This window comes from Hyla sarda, chromosome 3 (genome assembly GCF_029499605.1).
Source record: "Hyla sarda isolate aHylSar1 chromosome 3, aHylSar1.hap1, whole genome shotgun sequence".
NCBI lineage: Eukaryota > Metazoa > Chordata > Amphibia > Anura > Hylidae > Hyla > Hyla sarda.
The window spans coordinates 381636054-381660196 of NC_079191.1; the positions used below are offsets into that span (position 1 = coordinate 381636054).

General features: G+C 40.9%; 1 protein-coding gene across 1 annotated transcript in view; it reads left to right on the forward strand.

Annotated features, from left to right (window-relative positions):
• The window catches only part of MACROD2 (mono-ADP ribosylhydrolase 2), a 2467642-nt gene that overhangs the window by 2361711 nt on the left and 81788 nt on the right, over positions 1 to 24143 (forward strand). Inside the window, exon 15 of the mRNA XM_056567894.1 lies at positions 4347 to 4421. Coding sequence (XP_056423869.1) covers positions 4347 to 4421 — 75 coding nt within the window. The remainder of the gene's footprint in view (positions 1 to 4346; positions 4422 to 24143) is intronic.

Here is a 24143-nt window from a genome sequence, read left to right on the forward strand (position 1 = left end):
AGTTCTCTTCTTTAAATAGACTTGTATGGGCAGCATGTAACTTGATCCTTCAGTAAGCTGTTAATCAATCTTGTAGACAACAAAAAGTTTAGCTGTTGGAGAGTGGCAGGTAATTAACCCGATAAAAGGAAAAATCTGTATTTTTCTCTGTTAAGATGTAGTTAAACATTATACATTCACTTATACATTTGATTCACGCAAAGTTTGTTCAAATGACCATGCCCATTTAAAGTAAAATGGTCATCATCCTATTTACCCACATTAAAGCAAGTACACTGGGTTATAGTGTGGGTGAGCAGTAGATAGATGAGGGGTCACTGACTCCAATACGTACCTTCACTCTTGAGATCTGTCCCTCCGAAGATTCGCTTCTATCTTCTGTGAATTGTACACTTGAGGCAGGCCAGTCAGCTCAATTTGAATATTCATTGTCGCTGGTCACATAAGCGCTAAGTGAGCACACAGCTCATATGACCCGCGATAATGAATATTCAAATTGAGGCTTCAGCACGCAATTCACAGATAATAGAAGCGGCTCCTCGGATGGACAGATCTCCAGAGTGAAGGTACATATTTTAGTCAGTGACTCCTCATTTGACTCCTGTTCACCCACATTATAACCCAGTGTATTGTGTTTAGTGTTGGTGAACAGGATCACCTTTTACTTTAAGTTGGCGTTAAGTGGCAGGTTGAGAAAAGTTAAGAAAAGTACCAATACAAATGGATGTACTGAATATAAGTATGATAGAATCCAGGCAAGATCATGGCAATGAGGAGAGGGTGTAGGTGCAGTAGCAGAGGATTATAGGAGTACAGTGAAGAAATCCAACAATTGGCAGAGAAAGGACATTGGCCTTTGGGCAGGCTTGCTGTTCTTTATTTTTGAAGAAAGCATTGACGTTTGCCTGAAGGATCTGGAATTAATGGAAAGCAGACATCAAGTAACTCGGTTGACTGTTGAGAAAAAGGCTTTGAAACATAATACCTAAATAAAGTTGGCTTGTATTGTGCCTGGTTTTGACAGCCTCCGGTGCTTTACTATATACAATTAAGAAGCCCTTTGCTTAAAATGTAAGACAAGTGTCCACAGAACACTACAATCCCACACAGAACTGCCAGTAAATAAGAGTAAGTTAAAAATCTTGTTCCAGAAATGATAGTACATGTCAGATTAATAGGTTAGTACCTGTAGTAGTTGTCAGTGTTCATCAAAAAGCAATATTTGCTTGTTTACATGAAACCATATTAAAAATATTAACCTTTCCCACCCATGTACAGTGCACTGTGGGATAATACATGTTATACAGTGGGGCAAAAAAGTATTTAGTCAGCCACCAATTTTGCGGGTTCTCCCACTTAAAAAGATGAGAGAGGCCTGTAATTTTCATCATAGGTATACTTCAACTATGAGAGACATAATGAGAAAAAAATCCATAAAATCACATTATCTGATTGGTGGAAAATAAGTATTTGGTCAATAACAAAAGTTTATCTAAATTCTTTATTATATACCCTTTGTTGGCAATGACAGAAGTCAAACATTTTCTGTAAGTCTTTACAAGGTTTTCACACGCTGTTGCTGGTATTTTGGCCCATTCCTCCATGAAGTTCTCCTCTAGAGCATTGATGTTTTGGAGCTGTCGCTGGGCAACACGGACTTTCAACTCCCTCCAAAGGTTTTCTATGGGGTTGAGATCTGTAGACTGGCTATGCCAATTCAGGACCTTGAAATGCTTCTTACAAAGTCACTCCTTCGTTGTCTGAGCAGTGTGTTTGGGATCATTGTCATGCTGGAAGACCCAGCCATGTTTCATCTTCAATGCCCTTGCTGATGGAAGGAGGTTTTCACTCAATATCTCATGATTTATGGCCCCATTCATTCTTTTCTTTACACGGATCAGTCATCCTGGTCACTTAGCAGAAAAAATAGCCCCAAAGCATGATGTTTCAACCCCCATGCTTCACAGTAGGTATGGTGTTCTTTGGATGCATCTCAGCATTCTTTCTCCTCCAAACACGACTTGAGTTTTTAACAAAAAGTTGTACTTTGGTTTCATATGACGATATGAAATTCTCCCAATACTCTTCTGGATCATCCAAATGCTCTCTAGCAAACTTCAGACAGGCCCAGACATGTACTGGCTTAAGTAGGGGGACACGTCTGGCACTGCATGATTTGAGTCCCTGGCAGCGTAGTGTATTACTGATGGCAGCCTTTGTTACTTTGGTCCTGGCGCTCTGCAGGTTATACATTAGGTCCCCCTGTGTGGTTCTGGAATTTTTGCTCACCATTATTGTGATCATGTTGACACCAAGGTTGGGTGAGCTCTTGCATGGAGTGCCAGATTGAGGGAGATTTTCAGTGGTCTTTTATGTCTTCCATTTTCTAATAATTGCTCCCACAGTTGGTTTCTTCACACCACGCTGCTAGCCTATTGCAGATTCAGTCTTCCCAGCCTGTTGCAGGACTGCAATTTTGCTTCTGGTGTCCTTTGACAACTCTTTGGTCTTGGCCATAGTAGAGTTTGGAATGTGACTGAGGTTGTGGACAGATGTCTTTTATACTGATAACAAGTTCAAACAGGTGCCATTAAAACAGGTGACGAGTGGAGGACAGAGGAGACTCTTAAGGAAGAAGTCACAGGTCTGTGAGAGCCAGAAATCTTGCTTGTTTGTAGGTGACAAAATACTTATTTTCCTCCATAATTTGCAAATAAATTCTTTAAAAATCAGACAATGTGATTTTATGGATTTTTTTTTTCTCATTATGTCTCTCATATTTGAGGTATACCTATAATGAAAATTACAGGCCTCTCTCATCTTTTTAAGTGGTAGAACTTGCACAATTGTTGGCTGAATAAATAAATTTTTGCCCCACTGTATATCATAATGCATAGGCAAAATATCATAAGGTCACCTCCACCATGTCATCACCTTATGAACATGTTGGATGAACACATAATAATAATAATAATAATAATAATAATAATAATAAGGTGCTGTTTATATTGGCTTCAAAGCCTCTGTTGGGGTTTCAATGGCCTGTACGGTATTTTTTATGCCAAATATCATGCAACATGCCATTAAAAATATTGGAACCTTGGTGGACCTCATTAAAGTCAATAGAGTTTATCAAGATTCACCAACATCTGGATTACTGTATATTTTACACTTTTTACAGTTAGAGGAAGTTACATATAAGATAACAAGTAATAAAAACTAGTAAGTACCAACAAACAGACAAAAAAGAGCAAGATCCCTTTTATTAGGAGCTTTCAATCAAATAGGATGGGACACAAAGTGTGTGAATTTTGTTTAGGGGTCAGGCGCCTTAGATGTACAATGGAGAAATATAAATCTGCATGAACCATTTACCCATTCAGTATATTGTAAATACAGCAATAAAATATGATGATACAACCAGGGAAATAAATAAAAAACAGTATAAATGAGAGACAGTATGACAGTTTAAGGCTGGGTTCACACTGTGGAATTTCTGGGCAGAATTTCTGCTGGAGATCAAGCCGACGGCATTAGGACCGCGCGGACTGCACAGCCATCACGCCCCCTCCTATAGACTTGCATTGAGGGGGCGGGACGTGACATCACACGGGGACGGAGTTGTGATGTCACGATCTCCTGTCACCGTGGTCGTTAGGATGAGAGCCTCCAGCGCTGCCGGAAGCCGCAACAGGTGGGTGCTGCAGCCGAGATCCCTGGATCTGACATCTTATCCCCCATCCTTTCGATAGGGGATAAGATGTCTAGGGGCGGAGTACCCCTTTAATCTTCACACACATGATCAAAGATTCACATGGCTTGTAATGGGAAAAATGCCACAGAAAAAAAGCAACAAAGCAAAAATAAAAAAATAAATGCATGCACTAAAACACATTAGTTTGGTAAAAACACTTCAAATACTGCATTGACCATTTATTGATATTTTAGCTGCATGGGGCCTAAAAATTCTTTATGATGGTCCTGACTGTGTTCTATCTTTCATAACAACCGCAAATTACATAAGTCAATGGGGTCCATCAGGGGCCGATGGTGTTTGTCGCACAACCGATTCAGCGCTCCTTTATTTTTGTTTTTCTGCTTCTACAATGGAGTTGATGAGATAGACGTGAACACAGCCTTACCCACAGGGAAGCAGACATGGTTTTTACTCTAAGAATAGAAAATATGTTGAATTATGATCTAAAGTACTGAAGAAGTGCTGGTAACTAAAGTACCATGGATATGGATATCGATCTATCTGCAAGTAATAGGGAATTGAACAGCTGTACTTGTTTTAAGTTAGGAATTTATGACTTAAACATCCAGTCCTTGTGTTTATTTTGTAGACGATGAATCTTGTGCACAGGCAGACAGCGCAGAGAAATCGAAAGCAGAAATTTCTGACTACAACGAAAAATCAGGTCAGTAGATTGGTGTGTTTTGATGTATAGACTATTTACAGGTTGGCATGGGATCGACTAATATTACTATCATACTATAGATAGGGATGATACAGTCACTATGGAATAAAAAAATAAAAATAAAATTAAAAATATATAAAATTGTATAATACCTATAACATTTTTTTGGAAAAACGTTTACAAATGTTTTTTGACAGATAGATTTCATAGCCTGAAAGGGGTACTTCACTGCTCCAAACTGTTCCGCTGAAGCCGGCGCCGGGAGCTCGTGACATTATAGCCCAGCCCCATCATGATGACATGCCCCGCCCCCTCAATGCAAGTCTATGGGAGGGGGCGTGACAGCCATCACACCCCCTCCCATAGACTTGCATTGAGGGTGCGGGATGTGACATCATGTGGGGGGCAGGGCTATGATGTCACAAGCACCCGGCTTCAGCGTTCGGAATAGTTTGTTCCAAACGCTGTGGAGTACCCCTTGAAGGCATTGTAGGTTGAAAAGGCCACAATGTTGCTTGTAATAGTAAAAAGCCTCAAACACAAAAAAGCCTTATACACAATCCCATTTGCTGCTCCGGTTATCCTCTAAATTCCACACAGCTGTAGTGTAGACCGGTGACCATATCTATGGGCCTTTACAATATTTTATTCTATGCCTTTATTTTCATTTATTCTTTTAGGTTCAGTACAATTACAATGTTTTACATCAATTTTTTTAATGTATAAAATATTCCTTGTAAGTGGGGAGGGGGATATTGCCAAGTATGCACCTGATGGAGAGACCAGATTAGCCCCAAAACACATTGTGGATAATAAAGGCTACTATTCATGGAACCTATTCTTCTTGTGCAGTGCTTTCTTAAGCAGCATTCTGTTGCATACCCCTCTAACCCCCATCTGGTAGGACAAATGGAACATAAAAATTTTTTAAAGTTGTGCTCTGTTCCTATCGTAAATAAAGTGAATCTCCTACAAAAAGTAAAAATTCTAATTCTAAAATTCTGCCAACCATTATAGTCAGACATTATGTAACATCTGCATGTGGATATTGACAAATAGTTTACTAACCAAACACTTGATATCACCATGGGGTGCTTCTATGTGTCTATTAACTTTCCATGGAAAACCATTTCATAAATGTCCTAGTCCAGCAGAGCAGGAGCTACTTTCCTTAAAGGGTTATTTTCATTTCAGGATAACTAACAGATCGATGAGAGTCCAACCCCTAGTAACCCCATTAATCCTCCACCAATCCAGAGAATGGAGAAAAATTTAGCCCTGAAGTAAATGGAATGGCAGTCAGTATGTGGCCAGCACCCAATTTAATCTCTATGGGGCTTCCAAACATTGCCAAGCTTTGAGTACCTAAGTATGGCAATGCTTGGAAGACCCTAGAGAAATAATGGAGGGCTTTCTGCACATGCGCAATGGTTTTTGTCCACTTGGGAGGAACAATTGTCTTGAGGAGCCTTTTAAAACAGTTGTATATGATAAAAACAGAACCTTACCTGCCCTCAGGTAATTTGTGGTGTTACAGTTCTGCCCAATTCACTTCATTGGAGCTGAGCTGCAATACCAAACACAACCCATGTGTGGTGTCCCAGCACCAATAGCGATCCTGTGGCTTTGGACTGTCTCGTGCAGCTTGACAGCACAAGGTGGTGGGCCCACTATAGTTTGCAGTTAAAATTTATTATATGTATATTATAATACCAGATAATATTTTTTTCTAAATAAATTTTGTTATTATTATATGTCAATATTTTTTCTATGTGACTGTACCTTTAATTGAGAGCAGTGAACCCCATGTAAGCCTGCCTGCTAATGAGAACCCCTAAAGTCTCCCCTGTATAGTGAGTTGCAGGGAAGGAGTTTCAGTCTTGTTCCAGCAGATTACCATAGTGAGGCTCCTGGGCAACAGCTTAGCTCAGGTGTGCTGTGTGTAGTGTGCTCTGAGGAGAGGCCTAGTTCAAATGTAATCTCTCAACAAGAAGGAAGTTCATGCCCCTGCAGACAAGTCTTCAGTACCTTGGCAGGACCCTAGCTACCATGACTCAATCTTCCCTCTCACAAGTCAATATTAAGCTGTTTAGTGTACGCACCACAAGTCCCAGCAAGACAACAGGGCTCCCAAGGGGTTACGCTGCACTCTTTCACCTAAAGCTAGCTGTACGTGTCTTACCATCTGTACCCAGCTTAGTAAAGACAGTTATCTGTAACCTGACGTTGGTGTGTTCATCACCTCACCATGTCTGGCCCAGGAGAAGCTGTCCCCAACCTCAGACCGTGTATAGGATAACGGTGCCCTGGCATCACGAAGGGATGAGGTATTCTTACTAACACCGCATGGACACTGCACATGGATAAGTGCAGCTCTGTTTCTAGAAGAAAACAGACCTCTTTTTGAAGTCCTGGAGAACCCCTGTAAAGCTCCGTACCAGCCAGAATTGTTTGCATGACGCAACTTTGGCCGACCTTGAGCAATCCTTTTTTAGCTAAGAGTTAAATATGAGAAAATTACAGATATGTTTTCATTTGCTGTAAAATATCCTAGTTAAGTAAATAATGCAAAAATTGAGGGCCTCCTCCACCGAGAATTGGTTTTATTCCCTGTGTTTATTTTTTATTTACTAAACCAATGAGAAAAAGTTTTTTTTCTTAAACTTTATCAAAGTAATGCAGTCTGTATTTATCGATGTAAGTAAATAGTGATTACATTGATTTTTTTGGTCCACGATAAAGGATGTTGATTGCATCCATGTATAAATATAAAGAGAAGAATTGGTGTTTAAAACCTGAGGAGAATAATAGCTGATGGCTTAGAGTTTCTGAGACAAAAAAAAAAAAAAAATGTGACTATTAACTCACATAAGCTTTTGTACAAGAAAACTCAAAATCTTCAATATTAATCCAACTACATAATGTATCAATATTGATCCCGGGCCTCCCTATAATGCAAACAAAGCCACGGCTAAGCATTCTTACAGACATACGGCCTCGTGTACAGCTGCCAAATTGTTGATTACAGCATTAGCCGATTGATTCCAGATATCACAAAGTGATAGCTGTTTTCTTTTCGGATAAACTGATAGATATATTATCTTGTCTGGTAAAAGCTAAGAATTCAATGGAAAACCATAGGACACATTCAATGGAAAACCATAGGACAGAGCATTTCTACAAAAACAAAATTAAAAAGAATTAAAAGAAATCTAACATCAGTGTCACCTGTCCATACAGACAGGTAGTGCAGGTGACATTGATGAGAAGCATACTTACCTGATCCTGTTCCATGCTCCGGTTCTCATGCTGTCTTCCTCTGTATCTTCTGTTCCACGGGTAGAGTTTACTGACATCACCGCTGCTGCATCTCTGCTGGGTTCTGCTGCTAGCAGTGGGACCCAGCAGAGAAGCAGCAGTGGTGTCGTCAGGAAGCTCCGCTCATGCTCCAAGTCGGGATCGGAACGGAAGATAGTGGGAGAATGGGATGCATGGAACTGGATCAGGTAAGTGGTCATCATCAGTGTCATCTGCACTGCCTGTTTGTACCGACAGGTTAGTGCAGGTGACAATGATGACAGATTTCCTTTAATAAAGCAGGTAGACAACCTAAACAGCCAACTTTCAGTTGTTACTCCTGTTTATAGTCTAGAATGCTAAACATTATGTAGTGGCATAACTTCCCCCCCCCCCCCCAAATTGCTGAACCACCCAAGAGGAATCTGTAATGGGGACCTTATTGGTGGATGCTGGCCAAGTACTACTTCACAAGAAATTGGCACCATTTTTATGGCTTTTGGTGAAGCAAATGTCTTGATAAGCATCATTTAGAGTGAATCTGCAATGTTGAATGTGCTGTCTAGTTTGTAAGCAACAGATTATAGAGCAGATTGAGCTAAAACCAATAGATACATTTAGGAAAGCGATTCAATATAACTTGCTTATTATTTTTTAACTTTTTTTTAACTTCTTCCCCTGTGTTTATTTATTTGTCTAGCCGGCAGTCCCACATGGTCATCTTTGTATGACTTTTCACACAATGAAGGCCGTCAAGTACTCCGCCCCTGAGCATCTTATCCCCTATCCTTTAGGGGATAAAATGTCCAGGAGTGGAGAATCCCTTTAAGACCGCCCAATTCACTCCCCAACTTACATTTTACATAAATGTAGATCAGTTCAAGCTACACTGAATCTCTCCCCCCTCCCCCAACAAAACTATATATCAGTCTACTCAGATTCTAATGTTCTAAAATATGTTTCCCTGAAATTTTATACCTGTACAGTTTTGTACAGTTCTGTACGGTGTTCCCTTTGAGAAGAGTGGGCCTACCGGACCGCTTGAAGCAACCTTGCTTCTGTGGGGAACTAATATGTCCTGGTGTTTTTGTTATAGTCCACATCTAGAAGACAGATGAGGATAGAAGAGTATTAGTCATTGGGATAAGTTGTTTAAGAGTCCCAAAGAAGTTTGCTAGGACCTTCCAGGGTTTCACGCCAGGCCTATTGCAGCATGGTTTTCACTTCACAAAAGCTTTTTTTACTACATTTTTACAGTGGCTACAAAGAAGGCTTTTTATAGAAAATAGTTTGAACAGTCTACTTATTATATTTACAATTTCATGCCAATATTTTGCCTAGATTTTAAGAGTTTAGTTTGCCCGTATTTCCAATCTCCCTTGAAAGCCAAAGATCCTTGACACTGTACCTATAAATGGACAAGAACAGACATAAGCAGAACTTATGAGAACATGAGCAGGTTTTTTTTTTTATCCTAGTCTTTGCCAGAGAACAAGGTTTCCCTCTGCTCTCGTACTGTAGAGATTAGGAATAAACAACACAAACCCTTTGTTACCATTTCTCCAGTGTAATTCATCTGAGATCTTATTCCATTAATGACTCCACAGTTTAGTTTATTAGTTGTTTCTTGATAATGTAGAAGTGTTAATAATCCCATTAATCAAAGCTGCACATTGGGCTAAATCTCTATTTTGCATAATGAACGCGGAGCTATGGCATTACTGTGACATTCAAAGATCCTTATTCAGCCCTATGTGTGTATTATTTTATTTGTGTCTTATTGCTGTTATTTATTATTAACACACACAAAAAACAAGTTGGCTGAACCAAAAGAGACTGACCATCTTAGTCCTCTTTCACACTGCCATTTAGCACCCTTATGTGCAGTTCTGTCCGTCAGAACGACAGGAGTTTGCACATGCACTGTTTTATTCTCTGATAAACTACTGGATCCTTGACGAACCCCAATTAAGTCAATGGGATATTTCGTGACCTGGTGGTGTCAGTTATGACCCATATTGGGGTCATTTGGCGCAAAAAAAAAAAGAGCTGAATTGTCCCAGAACGTGAAAACATGGACTTTAGGAGAAATAGCTGTCAACCAAATTAGATATAAAACATGTCTGGGCACCTTTCTGGTGATAATCCTGGACTTTATGCATTTTACACTTCTTGTTCTCTCTTTGTAATAAAGTATTCAGATTTTGCTTATTTAGTCCCCACGATTCTGGTCTTAGTGATTATGGATACATGCAGGGTAGTGTTGATTTACCCTTTGGCTAGCTGTCAGTTTCATCCCTTATGACAGTGCTTCCCAACCAGGGTGCCTCCAGCTGTTGAAAAACTACAACTCTCAGCATGCTCGGACAGCCAAAGGCCGATCACCGATCACCACAAAAGAGTCGGAATTGGGTTTGTACTGTAATGTTCCATTTAAAGTCTAAGGCACTGACATAAACAGCCCACCTCAGTTCACTCTTTTCTTAAGCAATGTATTCTAACTGAGGTTGAACAGGAGAATATGGTTCCCGATTGCTGCAGGGGAGAATGCTGGAGCTATGGTGAGGCTGTGGTGGCCGTGGATTTATCAACAAACCTCTTTTATTTTTTTTTTCTACTTCCAGCTATTATCCGCTTTTCAAAAAATCAAGGACAACCCCTTTAAAGGGGTATTCCGGATTTATACATCATATAATTGCAGAGGTCCCACCACTTCCCCCCGATCTCAGTGGAGTCCCCCAGTAATCTGTGCCGGGCACTGCCTCCAGGGTGGGGTCGTACCGTCATGCCCCCTCCCCTAGACATTAATGGAGGAAGCGTGGCGTGACATCACTAAGGGGCATGGCCATGACATTGCAAGGGGGCGTGGCCGTGATGTCACGTCCCCGTCTCGCAGGCATCACCTAGCACAGAATGCATGGGGCTGCACCGAGATCGTGGGGGTCCCTATCGGCAGGACCCCTGCGATCATACATCTTATCCCCTATTCTTTGGATAGGGGATAAGATGTATAAAGCTGGAAGACCCCTTTAACTCAATCTCAATACAGAGGATTCAGAGCACTGTATAAAAATAAAACAAAGCTCTCATCTCTACAAAGAAAACAGCACAAAATGTCACACCAAGAAACAACGCATTTTCTGTTTAAAATGACACAAATTGCCCGTGTGCCACCTTTGACCCTTCGTAACCCTGCGCAATGTTGGACATACAACATCTAAAGCTTCTGTTCATGTCAAAGCTGATAAACATAGAAAAGTTTCCAGAGAAGAAAATGTATTGTTGATGACCGCGCTCTGGGCTTCTTCAAAGGTCATTCTAGTAAAGCGGACAAATGTCACATGTTTCCTATAGTGAGTTTGATTAAGTTATTATATTCATCGCAGCGGGCGCAAATGTCATTTTTATTGTAATCTATACAGTTCCTTCATATCTGGCAGAGGGGGTTGTATTACTTCACAGCGAAAACTTAGACACCCCGAGCTTTTATGTTCGTTCAGACGTTTTTTCTGCACAATATAACTTGGTCTAATGTATCTGCTTAGTAGTCGCACGGGTTATGTTCATTGTCACATAAGCAGCTACAAAGTTGATAGTTATTGTGCTCAGTCAATAGAAAATACAACTGGCAGGTTACACACATCAAAGCCGCCAGCAAATCTCTTTACATTTTCGGTTTCTATAGGAGGTGACAGCAGTTGTAGGTTCTTTAAGAAAACCAGGTAAAATATGCAATGATCAACAATGTGGCTTTTTAGGTTATAATGAGAAGCATAAGCTGCTCAGGGATGAAAATGTGGCGACCGAGAAGTTTCTATAACTGTGCCGCATGTAGGCAATGAATTACATTGTTTTACTCGGAAGTTAATCTAATAGATTGTTCATTGTTGGGACGAAGAAACAACATATTTTTCATTAGAGCTTTCATAGGATCATTATGTGTTCAGCCGTAAGGTGTTGTGTTTACCAAGTAGGAAAGGATCTGATTTTTACTTAAGTACCTTATTTGCCCTTAGTGCTTTATGAATGAAAAGTTTCAACATCTAATATGATTTCTAATATATGTTTAAATGGGCATTGTTAGAACCAGAAACTATTTGTATGTTGTTACTGATAAAAATTTATCATCTTTTGTAATATAATTGTTTAACCCATTTTGAGTATTTAATAAAGAAAATAACCTCTGAAAATCCCACCACTAGGGGTCCCCATACCTACATGGACACTAACCAGTCCTGCAGCAGCATCAGGCTTGTCCATGAGTCATGGACAAGGCTGCATGAGCAGACACACCAATCACCTCCAACCACCACAAGGGAGGGACACAGTGTTAGAAATCCTCTCAGGGGAAGGAGGCGTCCCTTCTCCTGAGAGGATTTCTAACACTGTGAGCTTATGAAATGAGTGATTTGTATTACAAATATAGATGGTAGAGGCATAAAAATTAGATTATATGGTCAGGATTAGGTACGGAGTAACATATTTATTTATATTTTGCGGGTTCTGACAAGTATGCTTTAAGATATCTTTTTAGCAAACAAGATGACTTTTGAAGATTGACAACCCTATATATACTTATTCCTCTACTTAGACTAAATACAACCGTATCCACCTCTTAGCTGTGAGATGGGCATTTTTGCAGCATGTAGAGCAGTGTTTTTCAAACAGTGTATTTCCAGCTGTTGCAAAACTACAACTCCCAGCATGCCCGACAACAGCTGGAGACACACTGTTTGGAAAACACTGATGCAGAGCATTATCATTCAGTGATGCTCATATAAAGATTCATTGAAAGACATGTCAGTGCATTTGGCTTCATGCATCAAAAAGCAAAAAAACAAAAAAAAACGACTTTTTCTCTTTAGTGTTACACTCCCCAGTGTTAAGAGGGTAAGAGCTTAAATGGGTAGTCCAGTGCTGAAAAACGTATCCCCTATCCTAAGGTTAGGGGATAAGTTTTAGATCACGGTGGGTCCGACCGCTGGGGCCCCCACGATCTCCTGTATGGGGTCCCGGCTCGCTGGCCAGATAGTTAGTGTCACCCACTGCACTGCACGAAGCAGCAGCTGACACACACCCTCAATATATCGCTATGGTAGAACCAAAGGCAGTGCTCCGGCTCTGTCATAGAGTTGTATTGAGGGGGCGTATCAGCTGCCGCTTCGTGCTGTGGTCAACACGCCCCCTTCCCTCAGGCTGCCGGGCCCTGTACAGGAGATTGCGGTGGGCCCCAGCGATCAGACTCCCCCTATCTGAAACGTATCCCCTATCCTTAGGATTGGGGGTTAAGTTTTTAAGCAATGGATATCTCCTTTAAAGGGTTACTCTGGTGGAAAACTTTTTTTTTTTTTTTTTTAAGTTAAACAGATTTGTTTAACTTTACTTCTATTAAAAAATCTTAATCCTTCCAGTACTTATTAGCTGCTGAATACTAACACAGAGCATGACCACAGTTCCTAAAATGGACAGAGATGTCAGCAGAGAGCACTGTGGTCATGATGTCAGCAGAGAGTAGTGTGTTCCAAAAAGAAAATAATTTCCTCTGTATTATTCAGCAGCTAATAAGTACTGGAAGGATTAAGATTTTTTAATAGAAGTAATTTACAAATCTGTTTAACTTTCTGGCACCAGTTGATTTAGAAAAGAAAAAAAACGTTTTTCACCGGCGTACCCTTCTAAGGGAAAGTGGGTAGAAAGGGGCATGACTTTCCTGCACACTAAATTTACTACAATTCACTAGAGAGCTAGCGTTAAAGTGTATCAGCCATTTGCAAAAACTTTTTTTTTTATAAAGTAGATTAGGGATGAGCAAATCGAATCTGAGGAATCCAAATTCATTACGGATTTCAGGAAAAATTCCCTTTGCAACGAATCCGAATATCGCCGCAATTCGATCGCACAAATCGCTTCATTAAACTCCATTTAGTGTGGTCCAGGCTCTATGGCATCTAAAATGGCGGATCCACATGTGAGGACATGGGGCAAGGAACTCTGGGAAGGCGGGACAGCGGGTAGGCGGGATGACCCTGAATCACATGCAGCATGCAGCCTATCAGCAGCCAGTCACCCCTATATATTCGGCAGCTATCTTGCAGCCAGTCACTTCAGCGTTTTATTTCAGAGAGAATGTTTAAATGCAGGGAGAGATAGAACATTGTGTGCGTTTTACAGAAAAACTGCTTGACAACAGTGATCTACCACAAGCCCAAATCACTGCATAAAAGCACTGACAGAGAGAAAGTAAATTTTTGGGTGTAATACACAGCGATTCCCCTGCTGCAGTGGGATGTACAGCAACTATAAAACTCATAGGGGCTTGTCAGGCAGTGCACTAAAAGCCATTGTCACCTGCTATTAGTGCCTAATAATACTGTACTGGGCTCTACTACACAGCGATTCTGTACTGCTGCAGTTGGTTGTACAACAACTGTAAAGCTAACAGGGGCCAGTTAGGGTGAGCATGAAAAGCCATAGTCACCTGATTACAGTGCCTAATACAGGTTGCGTAGCAGGGCTTAATGTCCTCTCATAAGTGTAACCTGTGCGTACATAGGTGGTGTACGTTTTTTTTTTTCTTAATAACTAATTTTGGCCAAGTTAATGTGAAAGGCCAGCAAAAGCTACACCCTTGTTTCTGTAGCCTTATACAGTTTAAAGCTGAGCATATTGTCCAGCTCTCATAAGTGTAAACTGTACGTACACCTATGTGGTGTACATAATTTTTTTTCCTGCATTTTTTTTTTTGCCTAGTTACTGTGAAAGACAAGCCAAAGCTACACCCTTGTTTCTGTAGCCTTATGCAGTTTTAAGCAGAGCGTATTGTCCCGCTCTCATAAGTGTAAACTATACGTACATCTATGTGGTGTACATTTTTTTCCCCCGAAAAACAAATTTTGGCCTAGTTACTGTGAAAGGCCAGCCAAAACTACCCACATGTTTCTGTAGCCATATACAGTTAGTAGTGGATTGCATAGTCCTCCTCTCATAAGTGTAAACTGTACATACACCTACGTGGCGTCGTTTTTTTTTTTACCTGAAAAACTAATTTGGGCCTAGTTACTGTGAAAGCCCAGCCAAAGCTACACCCTTGTTTCTGTAGTCTAATACAGTTTTAAGCATAGTGGAGCGCATTGTCCTCCTCTCATAAGTGTAACATATACACACTCAGCTGGTGTATGTCAGGCAGAGAAGTGCCAGGACGTGCACAGAGGTGTGGCAGAGGCCTATATTCATCAGGTGCAGGCAGAGGTCGCAGCAGAGTAGGGGTGTGTGGCAGCAGGAGTCGCAGCGAGAGGTCTGAGTTCCCGGTGTCAGCTAGCAGTCGTGTCTTGACCAGTAACCCAGCAGCTGTGATTTATTGGTTCACTCGGTCATCCACTTCATCTCAGTCGGTGGGTCCTCAGTTGGTTTAGCCCTCATGCTGCTGCTTCCACCTCCAGACTCTCTGATTGTGCTGCTATATGGTCTTTTCATGCTGATGCTGCCACCTCCAGGCTCTCTCATTGTGCCGCCATATGGTCTCCTCATACTGATGCTGCCACCTCTAGACTCTTTCATTGTGCCACTAGATGGTCTCCCCATGCTGATGCTGCCACCTCCAGGCTCTCTCATTGTGCCGCTATATGGTCTCCTCATGCTGATGCGGCCACCTCCAAGCTCTCTCATTGTGCCGCCATATGGTCTCCTCATACTGATGCTGCCACCTCCAGGCTCTGTCATTGTGCCACTATATGGTCTCCTCAAACTGATTCTGCCACCTCCAGGCTCTCTCATTGTGCTGCCATATGGTTTCCTCATGCTGAGGCTGCCACCTCCAGGCTCTCTCATTGTGATGCCATTTGGTCTCCTCAAACTGATGCCACCTCCAGGCTCTGTCATTGTGCTGCCATCTGGTCTCCTCATGCTGATGCTACCACCTCCAGGCTCTCTCATTTTGCTTCCATGGATACTGCAAAACATAATTAAGGTGCTGGTCCGCAGTTTCAGAAATTCCTCCGAATTAGACCACAAGTAAGTATTGAGGATATTCATTAGCTAAAACTTAACTTTTCTTAGGATAAAATATATGGACCCAAATTTTGTTTTGAAATTTAACCAAAGGAAAGATGTGCAAAAAACACCATGTGCCACCCACAACCAAGCATTGATGCAATGCAAAGACCTCCAAAAGGTGGAAATGAACAATGTATGGTCCATTGGAACAGGTGGGGGGTAAAAACTTGCCCTGTAAGGCCCTACTCTTGCACTATATCCCTTCATGGCAAGTGTTATTTGCCCTAAAAAGGGCTGCCACATACAGGAACCTTTCCCTATTTCCACCTAAAAACACTGCCATTTCCCAGGGTTTTTTGTTGGAAATAGGGAGAGGTTCCTGTGTGGGGCCTTTTTAGGGCAAGTAACACTTGACAAAAAGGGAATAAAAGGGGTACTTTTTTTTTTAACCCCTTAAGGACTCAGCCCATTTTGGCCTTAAGAACTCAGACAATTTAATTTTTACGTTTTCATTTTTTCCTCCTCGCCTTCTAAAAATCATAACTCTTTTATATTTTCATCCACAGACTAGTATGAGGGCTTGTTTTTTGCGCGACCAGTTGTCCTTTGTAATGACATAACTCATTATGCCATAAAATGTATAGCGCAACCAAAAAACACTATTTTTGGGGGAAATTAAAACGAAAAATGCAATTTTGCTGATTTTGGAAGGTTTCGTTTTCACGCCGTACAATGTACGGTAAAAATGACATGTGTTATTTATTCTGAGGGTCAATACGATTAAAATGATTCCCATTATTACATACTTTTATATTATTGTTGCGCTTAAAAAAAATCACAAACTTTTTAACCAAATTTGTACGTTTATAATCCCTTTATTTTGATGACCTATAACTTTTTTATTTTTCCGTATAAGCGGCGGTATGGGGGGCTCATTTTTTGCGCCATGATCTGTTCTTTTTTTTGATATCACATTTGCATATAAAAAACTTTTAATACATTTTTTATAATTTTTTTTAAATAAAATGTATTAAAAAAGTAGGAATTTTGGACTTTTTTTTTTTTCCGTTCACGCCGTTAACCGTACGGGATCATTAACATTTTATTTTAATATTTCGGACATTTACGCACGCGGCGATACCAAATATGTCTATTTAAAAAAAATTTTACGCTTTTTGGGGGTAAAATAGGAAAAAACAGACGTTTTACTTTTTTATTGGGGGAGGGTATTTTTCACTTTTTTTTTACTTTTACTTTAACATTTTTTTAAATTTTTTTTTACACTTGAATAGTCCCCATAGGGGACTATTCATAGCAATACCATGATTGCTAATACTGATCTGTTCTATGTATAGGACATAGAACAGATCAGTATTATCGGTCATCTTCTGCTCTGGTCTGCTCGATCACAGACCAGAGCAGGAGACGCCGGGAGCCGGACGGAGGAAGGAGAGGGGACCTCCGTGCGGCGTTATGAATGATCGGATCCCCACAGCAGCGCTGCGGGCGATCCGATCATTCATTCAAATCGCGCACTGCCACAGATGCCGGGATCTGTATTGATCCCGGCACCTGAGGGGTTAATGGCGGACGCCCGCGAGATCGCGGGCGTCGGCCATTGCCGGCGGGTCCCTGGCTGCGATCAGCAGCCGGGATCAGCCGCGCATGACACGGGCATCGCTCCGATGCCCGCGGTTATGCTTAGGACGTAAATGTACGTCCTGGTGCGTTAAGTACCACCGCACCAGGACGTACATTTACGTCCTGCGTCCTTAAGGGGTTAATCAACTGGTGCCAGAAAGTTAAACAGATTTGTAAATTACGTCTATTAAAAAATCTTAATCCTTCAAGTACGTATTAGATGCTGAATACTACAGAGGAAATTATTTTCTTTTTTGAACACAGAGCTCTCTGCTGAATCACGAGCACAGTGCTCTCTGCTGACATCTCTGTCTGTTTTAAGAACTGTCCAGAGTAGGAGAAAATCCCCATAGCAAACAAATGCTGCTCTGGACAGTTCCTAAAATGGACAGAGATGACAGCAGAGAGCACTGTGCTCATGATTTAGCAGAGAGCACTGTGTTCTAAAAAGAAAATAATTTCCTTTGTAATGTTCAGCAGCTAATAAGTACTGGGAGGATTAAGATTTTTTAATAGCAATTAATTTACAGTAAGTAATTTACGAATCTGTTTAACTTTCTGGCACCAATTGATAAAAAAAAAAAAGTTTTCCACCGGAGTACCCCTTTAATAGGGTGAGAGTAGGGCCTTAGAGGGGAAGTTTTTATCCCCACCTGTTACAATGGACCAAACATTATTCCCTTCCACCATTTAGAGGTCTTTGCATCGCATCAACAGTTGGTGGTGTAGGTGGCACAAGGTGTTTTTTGCACACCTTTCCTTTTGTTAGATTCTAAAAAAGTTTTGGGTCCATATATTTTATCCTAAGAAAAGTTAAGTTTTAGCTAATGCATATCCTCAATACTTGGCATCAGGCCACCTGCCTGATGCCACACATCTGATGCCAAGTTCTCCTTCTTGTACCCACCTTCATCACAGGGTACTGGTATTAACACCCACCACCCCACTCTACCGAAGTTTACCAAAGTGCACGGCAGCACCGACGTGTGGAGCTGTAACTACGGTCGGGGACAATATATGTCTTTTACGGCCCACTGGGTGAATGTAGTTTCTGCACAGCAATAACAGCAATTTGGATAGGTCATGCCGCTTCCTCCTCCACGCTCTCAGGCCGTTGGTCCTGTGACAGTGTGTGACTCTGCCTCCTCATCCTCCACCGTGTTCTCAGCCTCCACTGCACGGGCAAGTCTCAGTGCCCCTTCAGCATACCATGTGTGCAGGGCACGGCGGTGTCACGCTGTTCCTCACATGGTTTGCCTTGGTGAACAGAGTCACACAGGGGAGGAACAGCTAAAAGTGATTCATCAAGAAATCAGAGCATGGCTTGATCCACAAAAACTGGAAATGGGAACCATGGTGACTGACAATGGGAAGAACATCTTGTCTGCGCTGTGTCAAGGAAGCCTGAGCCATGCGCCCTGCATGGCACACGTGTTCAATCTGGTTTTCATGTGATTCCTGAAGTGTTCCACCCATCTGTAAGATATCCTGACTAGAGATGAGCGAACTTACAGTAAATTCGATTCGTCACGAACTTTTCGGCTCAGCAGTTGATGACTTATCCTGCGTAAATTAGTTCAACCTTCAGGTGCTCCGGTGGGCTGGAAAAGGTGGATGCATTCCTAGGAAAGAGTCTCCTAGGACTGTATCCACCTTTTCCAGCCCAACGGAGCACCTGAAAGCTGAACTAATTTATGCAGGAAAAGTCGTCAACTGCCGAGCCGAGAAGTTCGTGACGAATCGAATTTACTGTAAGTTCGCTCATCTCTAATCCTGACAATGGGAATAAAACTTTGCATGCACTTCAGCCACTCGCACTCCGCAAAGCACACCCTCCTTGAGCTGCAGCATCAGAACGGCATCCCCCAACATCTGATTTGTGATGTTTCCACACATTGGAATTTCCCCCTCCATATGTTGGACCGACTATACAAACAGAGAAAAGCCACAAAAAATAGGCCACATGTGCCCTGTGGGGGCTGAACTGGAGGAGGAGGGGGAAGGGGGACAGTGGAGCACAGGCATTCTTTTGCAAAATGGGTGGTTTTTATAGTCATCTGACAGGAGAAGTAGAGCAGGAGCAGGCTGTGGAGCTACAGGGTGATGAGGAAGACGAGACAGAGGACCCTGACACACCATGGCCATGTGGTCTCCTCATGCTGCTGGCACATTGAATGAAACTTTATCTTAATCTATTTTAAATCTTCAATTTAAATTTAAAAACATATGTTTAATCTTTTCAATAGTCCCTATGGTCTCGTCAGGCTGTTGCCACCTCCAGGCTGTGTCATTTTGCAGCCATATGGTCTAAATTATACTTTTAAAATTGTAATCTATATAAAATCTTCAATTGGAATTTAAAAAAATCTCTTCAATCTTTTCAATTGTGAGGCCCTATGGTCATCGCCATATATTACCTGTCGAATTACCACAAGAATCCAATGTAACAGGTTGGAGCGATAACAATGAACCATAACTGATTAAATTAAACATTCGCACTTTCACAGGCGGGGGCAGGGGGGAATGGCGCTGGGAGGCAAGTTCAAGTACAAGCTTTTTAACTCTGTAGTCACTTCTAGTTTTATGCGCCCACATATCAAAAAGCACAGAAGCTGAATGTGCTCCTGTCCAAGTTGCTGGTGCTGAAGTCCCTCCCTTTTCAAGTGGACACTCACAGCATGAGGGTGTGCTAAGAGGCAGAGGCTGGGACAGATGGTAGCTGGCCTTGCGGCGGACCGCCAGCTCCATTTTAAGATACAACTAGGAGCTTTGCCACAGTTTACACTGCTGCAGAATTATACACTATTGGAGCTGGAATTACTGTGGCTGCAGACTTGCCTTCCAATGAGTCCTCAAAAAAGGGTTGCACCATGTGGCACATTAAACTTGTGAATCTAATCAAAATCTTATATTTAAATAAAATAAAAATATATGTAAGCTTTTCAAGACTGAGACCCCATGGTTGTCGTCATCTATTGCCTCTGGAATTACCACAAGAATCCAGTGAAACAGGTTGGAGCAACAACAATGAACCATAACTGATTAAATGAAAAATTCGCAGTTCCACATATTTGGGGGCGGGGGCTCACCAGAACGGGTCCTTGAAAAAGATTTTAAAAAATGAAAATAATTTAAAAGTAAATTAAATTTAAAAATATCTTAAATATCTTCAATTGTGACACCATATGATCTCCCAACCCTGCTGCCACATCCAGACGCTCTGTGGCAGTGATTCTAATAGTGATGCCTGTAATCTGAATAACAATATTATTTCACTAACACAGCACACACCCTATACGTGCTATGGCAAGGCAAAGTGTACTACACCTCTATTGAGGTTCTCTAGCCCAGAAATAGCCATTTTTAATAGCGATTCGCCACAAGTAAATTCAGAATCCGCTCATCTCTAATGTAGATAATACTATTATATGTATATTTGTTTGCTTGTACAGAACCATGCTTGTCCTGAGTTTACAGAACCCTGCTTGTCCTCAGTGTTTAGAGCCCTGCCTGTCCTCACTACACAGAGCCCTGCTTGTCCTCAGTGTACAGATCCCTGCTTGTCCTCAGTGCACAGAGACCTGCTTGTCCTCAGTGTACAGAGCCCTGCTCATCCTCCGTGCACAGAGACCTGCTTGTCCCCAGTGTACAGAGCCCTGCTTGTCCTCACTGCACAGAGCCCTGCTTGTCCTCAGTGCACAGACCCCTGCTTGTCTTCAGAGTACAGAGCCTTGCTTGTCCTCAGTGCATAGAGCCCTGCTTGTCCTCAGTGTACAGAGCCCTGATTGTCCTCAATGTACAGAGCCCTGCTTGTCCTCAGTGTACAGAGCCCTGCTTATCCTCAGTGTACAGGGCCCTGCTTGTCCTCAGTGTACAAAGCCCTGCTTGTCCTCAGTGTACAGATCCCTGCTTATCCTCAGCGTACAGAGCCCTGCTTATCCTCAGTGTACAGGGCCCTGCTTGTCCTCAGTGTACAAAGCCCTGCTTGTCCTCAGTGTACATATCCCTGCTTGTCCTCAGTGTATAGAGCCATGCTTGTTCTCAGTGTACAGAGCCATGCTTGTCCTCAGTGCACAGAGCCCTGCTTGACTGCCCACACTTTCTCTATTTTGTCTCAGCACAGAGAGACACAGGCAAGAGCTGCAGAGAAAATACAGCATTTATTCGCAAAATGTACCAAAAATGATAAATTCCCCCAAAGTATATTAAAAAGTTACATATCTTTTTTACTGTAATGATAAGGTTGGGTTCTGATTAGATGTTTTGAAAAAGCACTTCTGAACGTATAGTAGAATCGCAAGTTTCATCCGCAAATATCATGAAGGAAACTGACAGCTGTTAGTATGGACCATATGACCCTTATGGCTATTATATAGATGCACACATTCTACTGCATTATGCTAGTGTAAACTTTGCCTTAATGGGAAATTTTTCAGTTAGAATATGAATAAATTAATATTACCTAATATGTGCTGTATCATTGGGTGTCTGATCAATGGGACCATCACCGATTACCAGACTCCATTCATAGTCTATAGCAATGACATAAAGCTCCCTGCTTAGTTCAGTCTCCTCCTAGATTCTTGTGATCAGTGGACACAGTAGGTGATAATTACTTCTGTTAACCCAAGGACACAGCCCATTTGGGCCTTAAGGACACAGCCAGCTTAATTTTTAAAATTTTTATTTTTTTTTTGCTTTTTCCTCTTCATCTTCTAAGAGACATAATTGTTTTATTTTTACATCTTCAGACCCATATAGACTTGATTTTTAAATTACCAATTGTAGTTTGCAATTTCATCACTCATTTTACCATAAAATGTGTGGTGCAACCAAAAGAATATTATTTGTGTGGGGAAATTGAAAATAAAATTTTTTTTTTGATGATTTTGGAGGGTTTCTTTTTCACACTTTACGGTAAAATGACATGTTTTCTTTATTTTGTGGGTCAATATGATGAAAATAATACCCATTTTTAAATGCTTTTATATTATTGTGCTGCTTAAAAAAAAAAAAAAAAAATAAAAGAACTCAACTTTTTTTTACAAAATAAGTATGTTAAAAATTTCCATATTTTGACCTCCTAAAACGTTCACATTTTTTCATACATGGGGCTGTATGAGGGCTCATTTTTTACGCCAAGATCTGAAGTTTTTTTTTATTTGTACCCCTTTGCATATATATGACTTTTTAATCACTTTTTATTAAAAAAAAAATTGGAAATGTGATGGACTTTTTTTTTTTTTTACGTTTACACCATTCACTGTATTTCGTCATTTAAGCGTCATTTAAGTCATGTATTTCGGGTCCATACAAAATATGTTCATTCAGTTTTTCTTTTTTATACTTTTTTTTGGTAAAATAGTAAAAAGGGCCAATTTAAATTTTTATTCACATTTGTTTTTGCAACTTTTTGCTATTTATTGCACATTTGTATTGTCCCCCATAGGGGACATTTTATAGCAATCATTAGATTAGATAGCCATAGCACTGATCAGTATAATCTGAGATCTTTATCTCTGGTCTGCCAAAAGGTGGACCAGAAAAAAAGATGCCCTGAAAGCGTCTGGAGGATTATTGGATCCGTGCAGTCCTGCCATAGGTTGTCCGATGAGCCATACAAAGCTTTAATGGCTGTGATCAGTATTGCAGATAGCAGCCAGGACCTGCCAATCATGAAGAGAGTGCAGCTCCTTCGCTCCCTTGATGGAAAGGGTCTAAATGGCCAGAGAATAAGCACAATATGCTTGTTAGGTGTTTAATGCAGATTCTGGTTCTGGTTTACTTCAACAAAAAAGTTTCTGGTTGTTAACAACGTAGCTGACATCAAACGATTCGGATCGGTGAAATAGGTGCATACATTATGAGTCACTGACTGTAATATTAGTAATATTATGAAGACTTTAGACTGTGAGGTTAACATGTCAAACTATGAGAAAGATAAGTGTCTTAAAATATGATGCCAACATATCTAGAGATATATGACCTTGTTAGCAAATTCGCAAAAAAAAAAAAAAAAAAAAAAAAAATATATATATATATATATATATATATATATATATATATTACGTGGGAAAGTAGTAAGCATACACCAAGAGACAGGAATAACAAAAATAATCATTGAATAAAATTCACTGGGTGACTAAAATTCACTGGGGTATTTTATTTTACATGCTCATTCATGCCATAATCAGCCATTTTTTTTTTTTGTCAATTACAGATGAAAATGAGTACATAAAATAAAATACGCCAGTAAATTTTATTAGGTGTGAACTTAACTTTCCCATGGTACCTGAATCATAATAAAACAAATAAAGTATAAACATTGTGGGTACATTTTTAATAGGTTATACAGAATAAAGCAGGATAAAGTCAACTACTGTATCTGCCCTTGGTTTGTTTTTAACAAACCTGTATACAGGTCTGGAGGGTTTGGCTTTTCAGGGGCTTGGTAAAACTTTAGTCTTTCACAAGACAGGAAATGCTGGATCATACTTAAACACTTTTAACATGAATACCTCTTTAGTTATTTCACTCTGCGTATGCGCTTACAGCAGTCACAATAGTGAGCTCTCTGCTGCAGCCGGTTAGCTCTGTGTGTCCACTCGTAGCGGTGAATTTCCTGCTGTGCATCTGCTACCAGCAGACACTGTAGCTACAGCATGAAATCCACCGCTACGAGTGGACACACATAGCTACCTGGCCACAGTAGGGAGATGCTCTTTTGATCTGCTATCAGCACCTCCACAGCGTGAAATACACTGCAGATGCGCACCATGTGACCCTACCCTA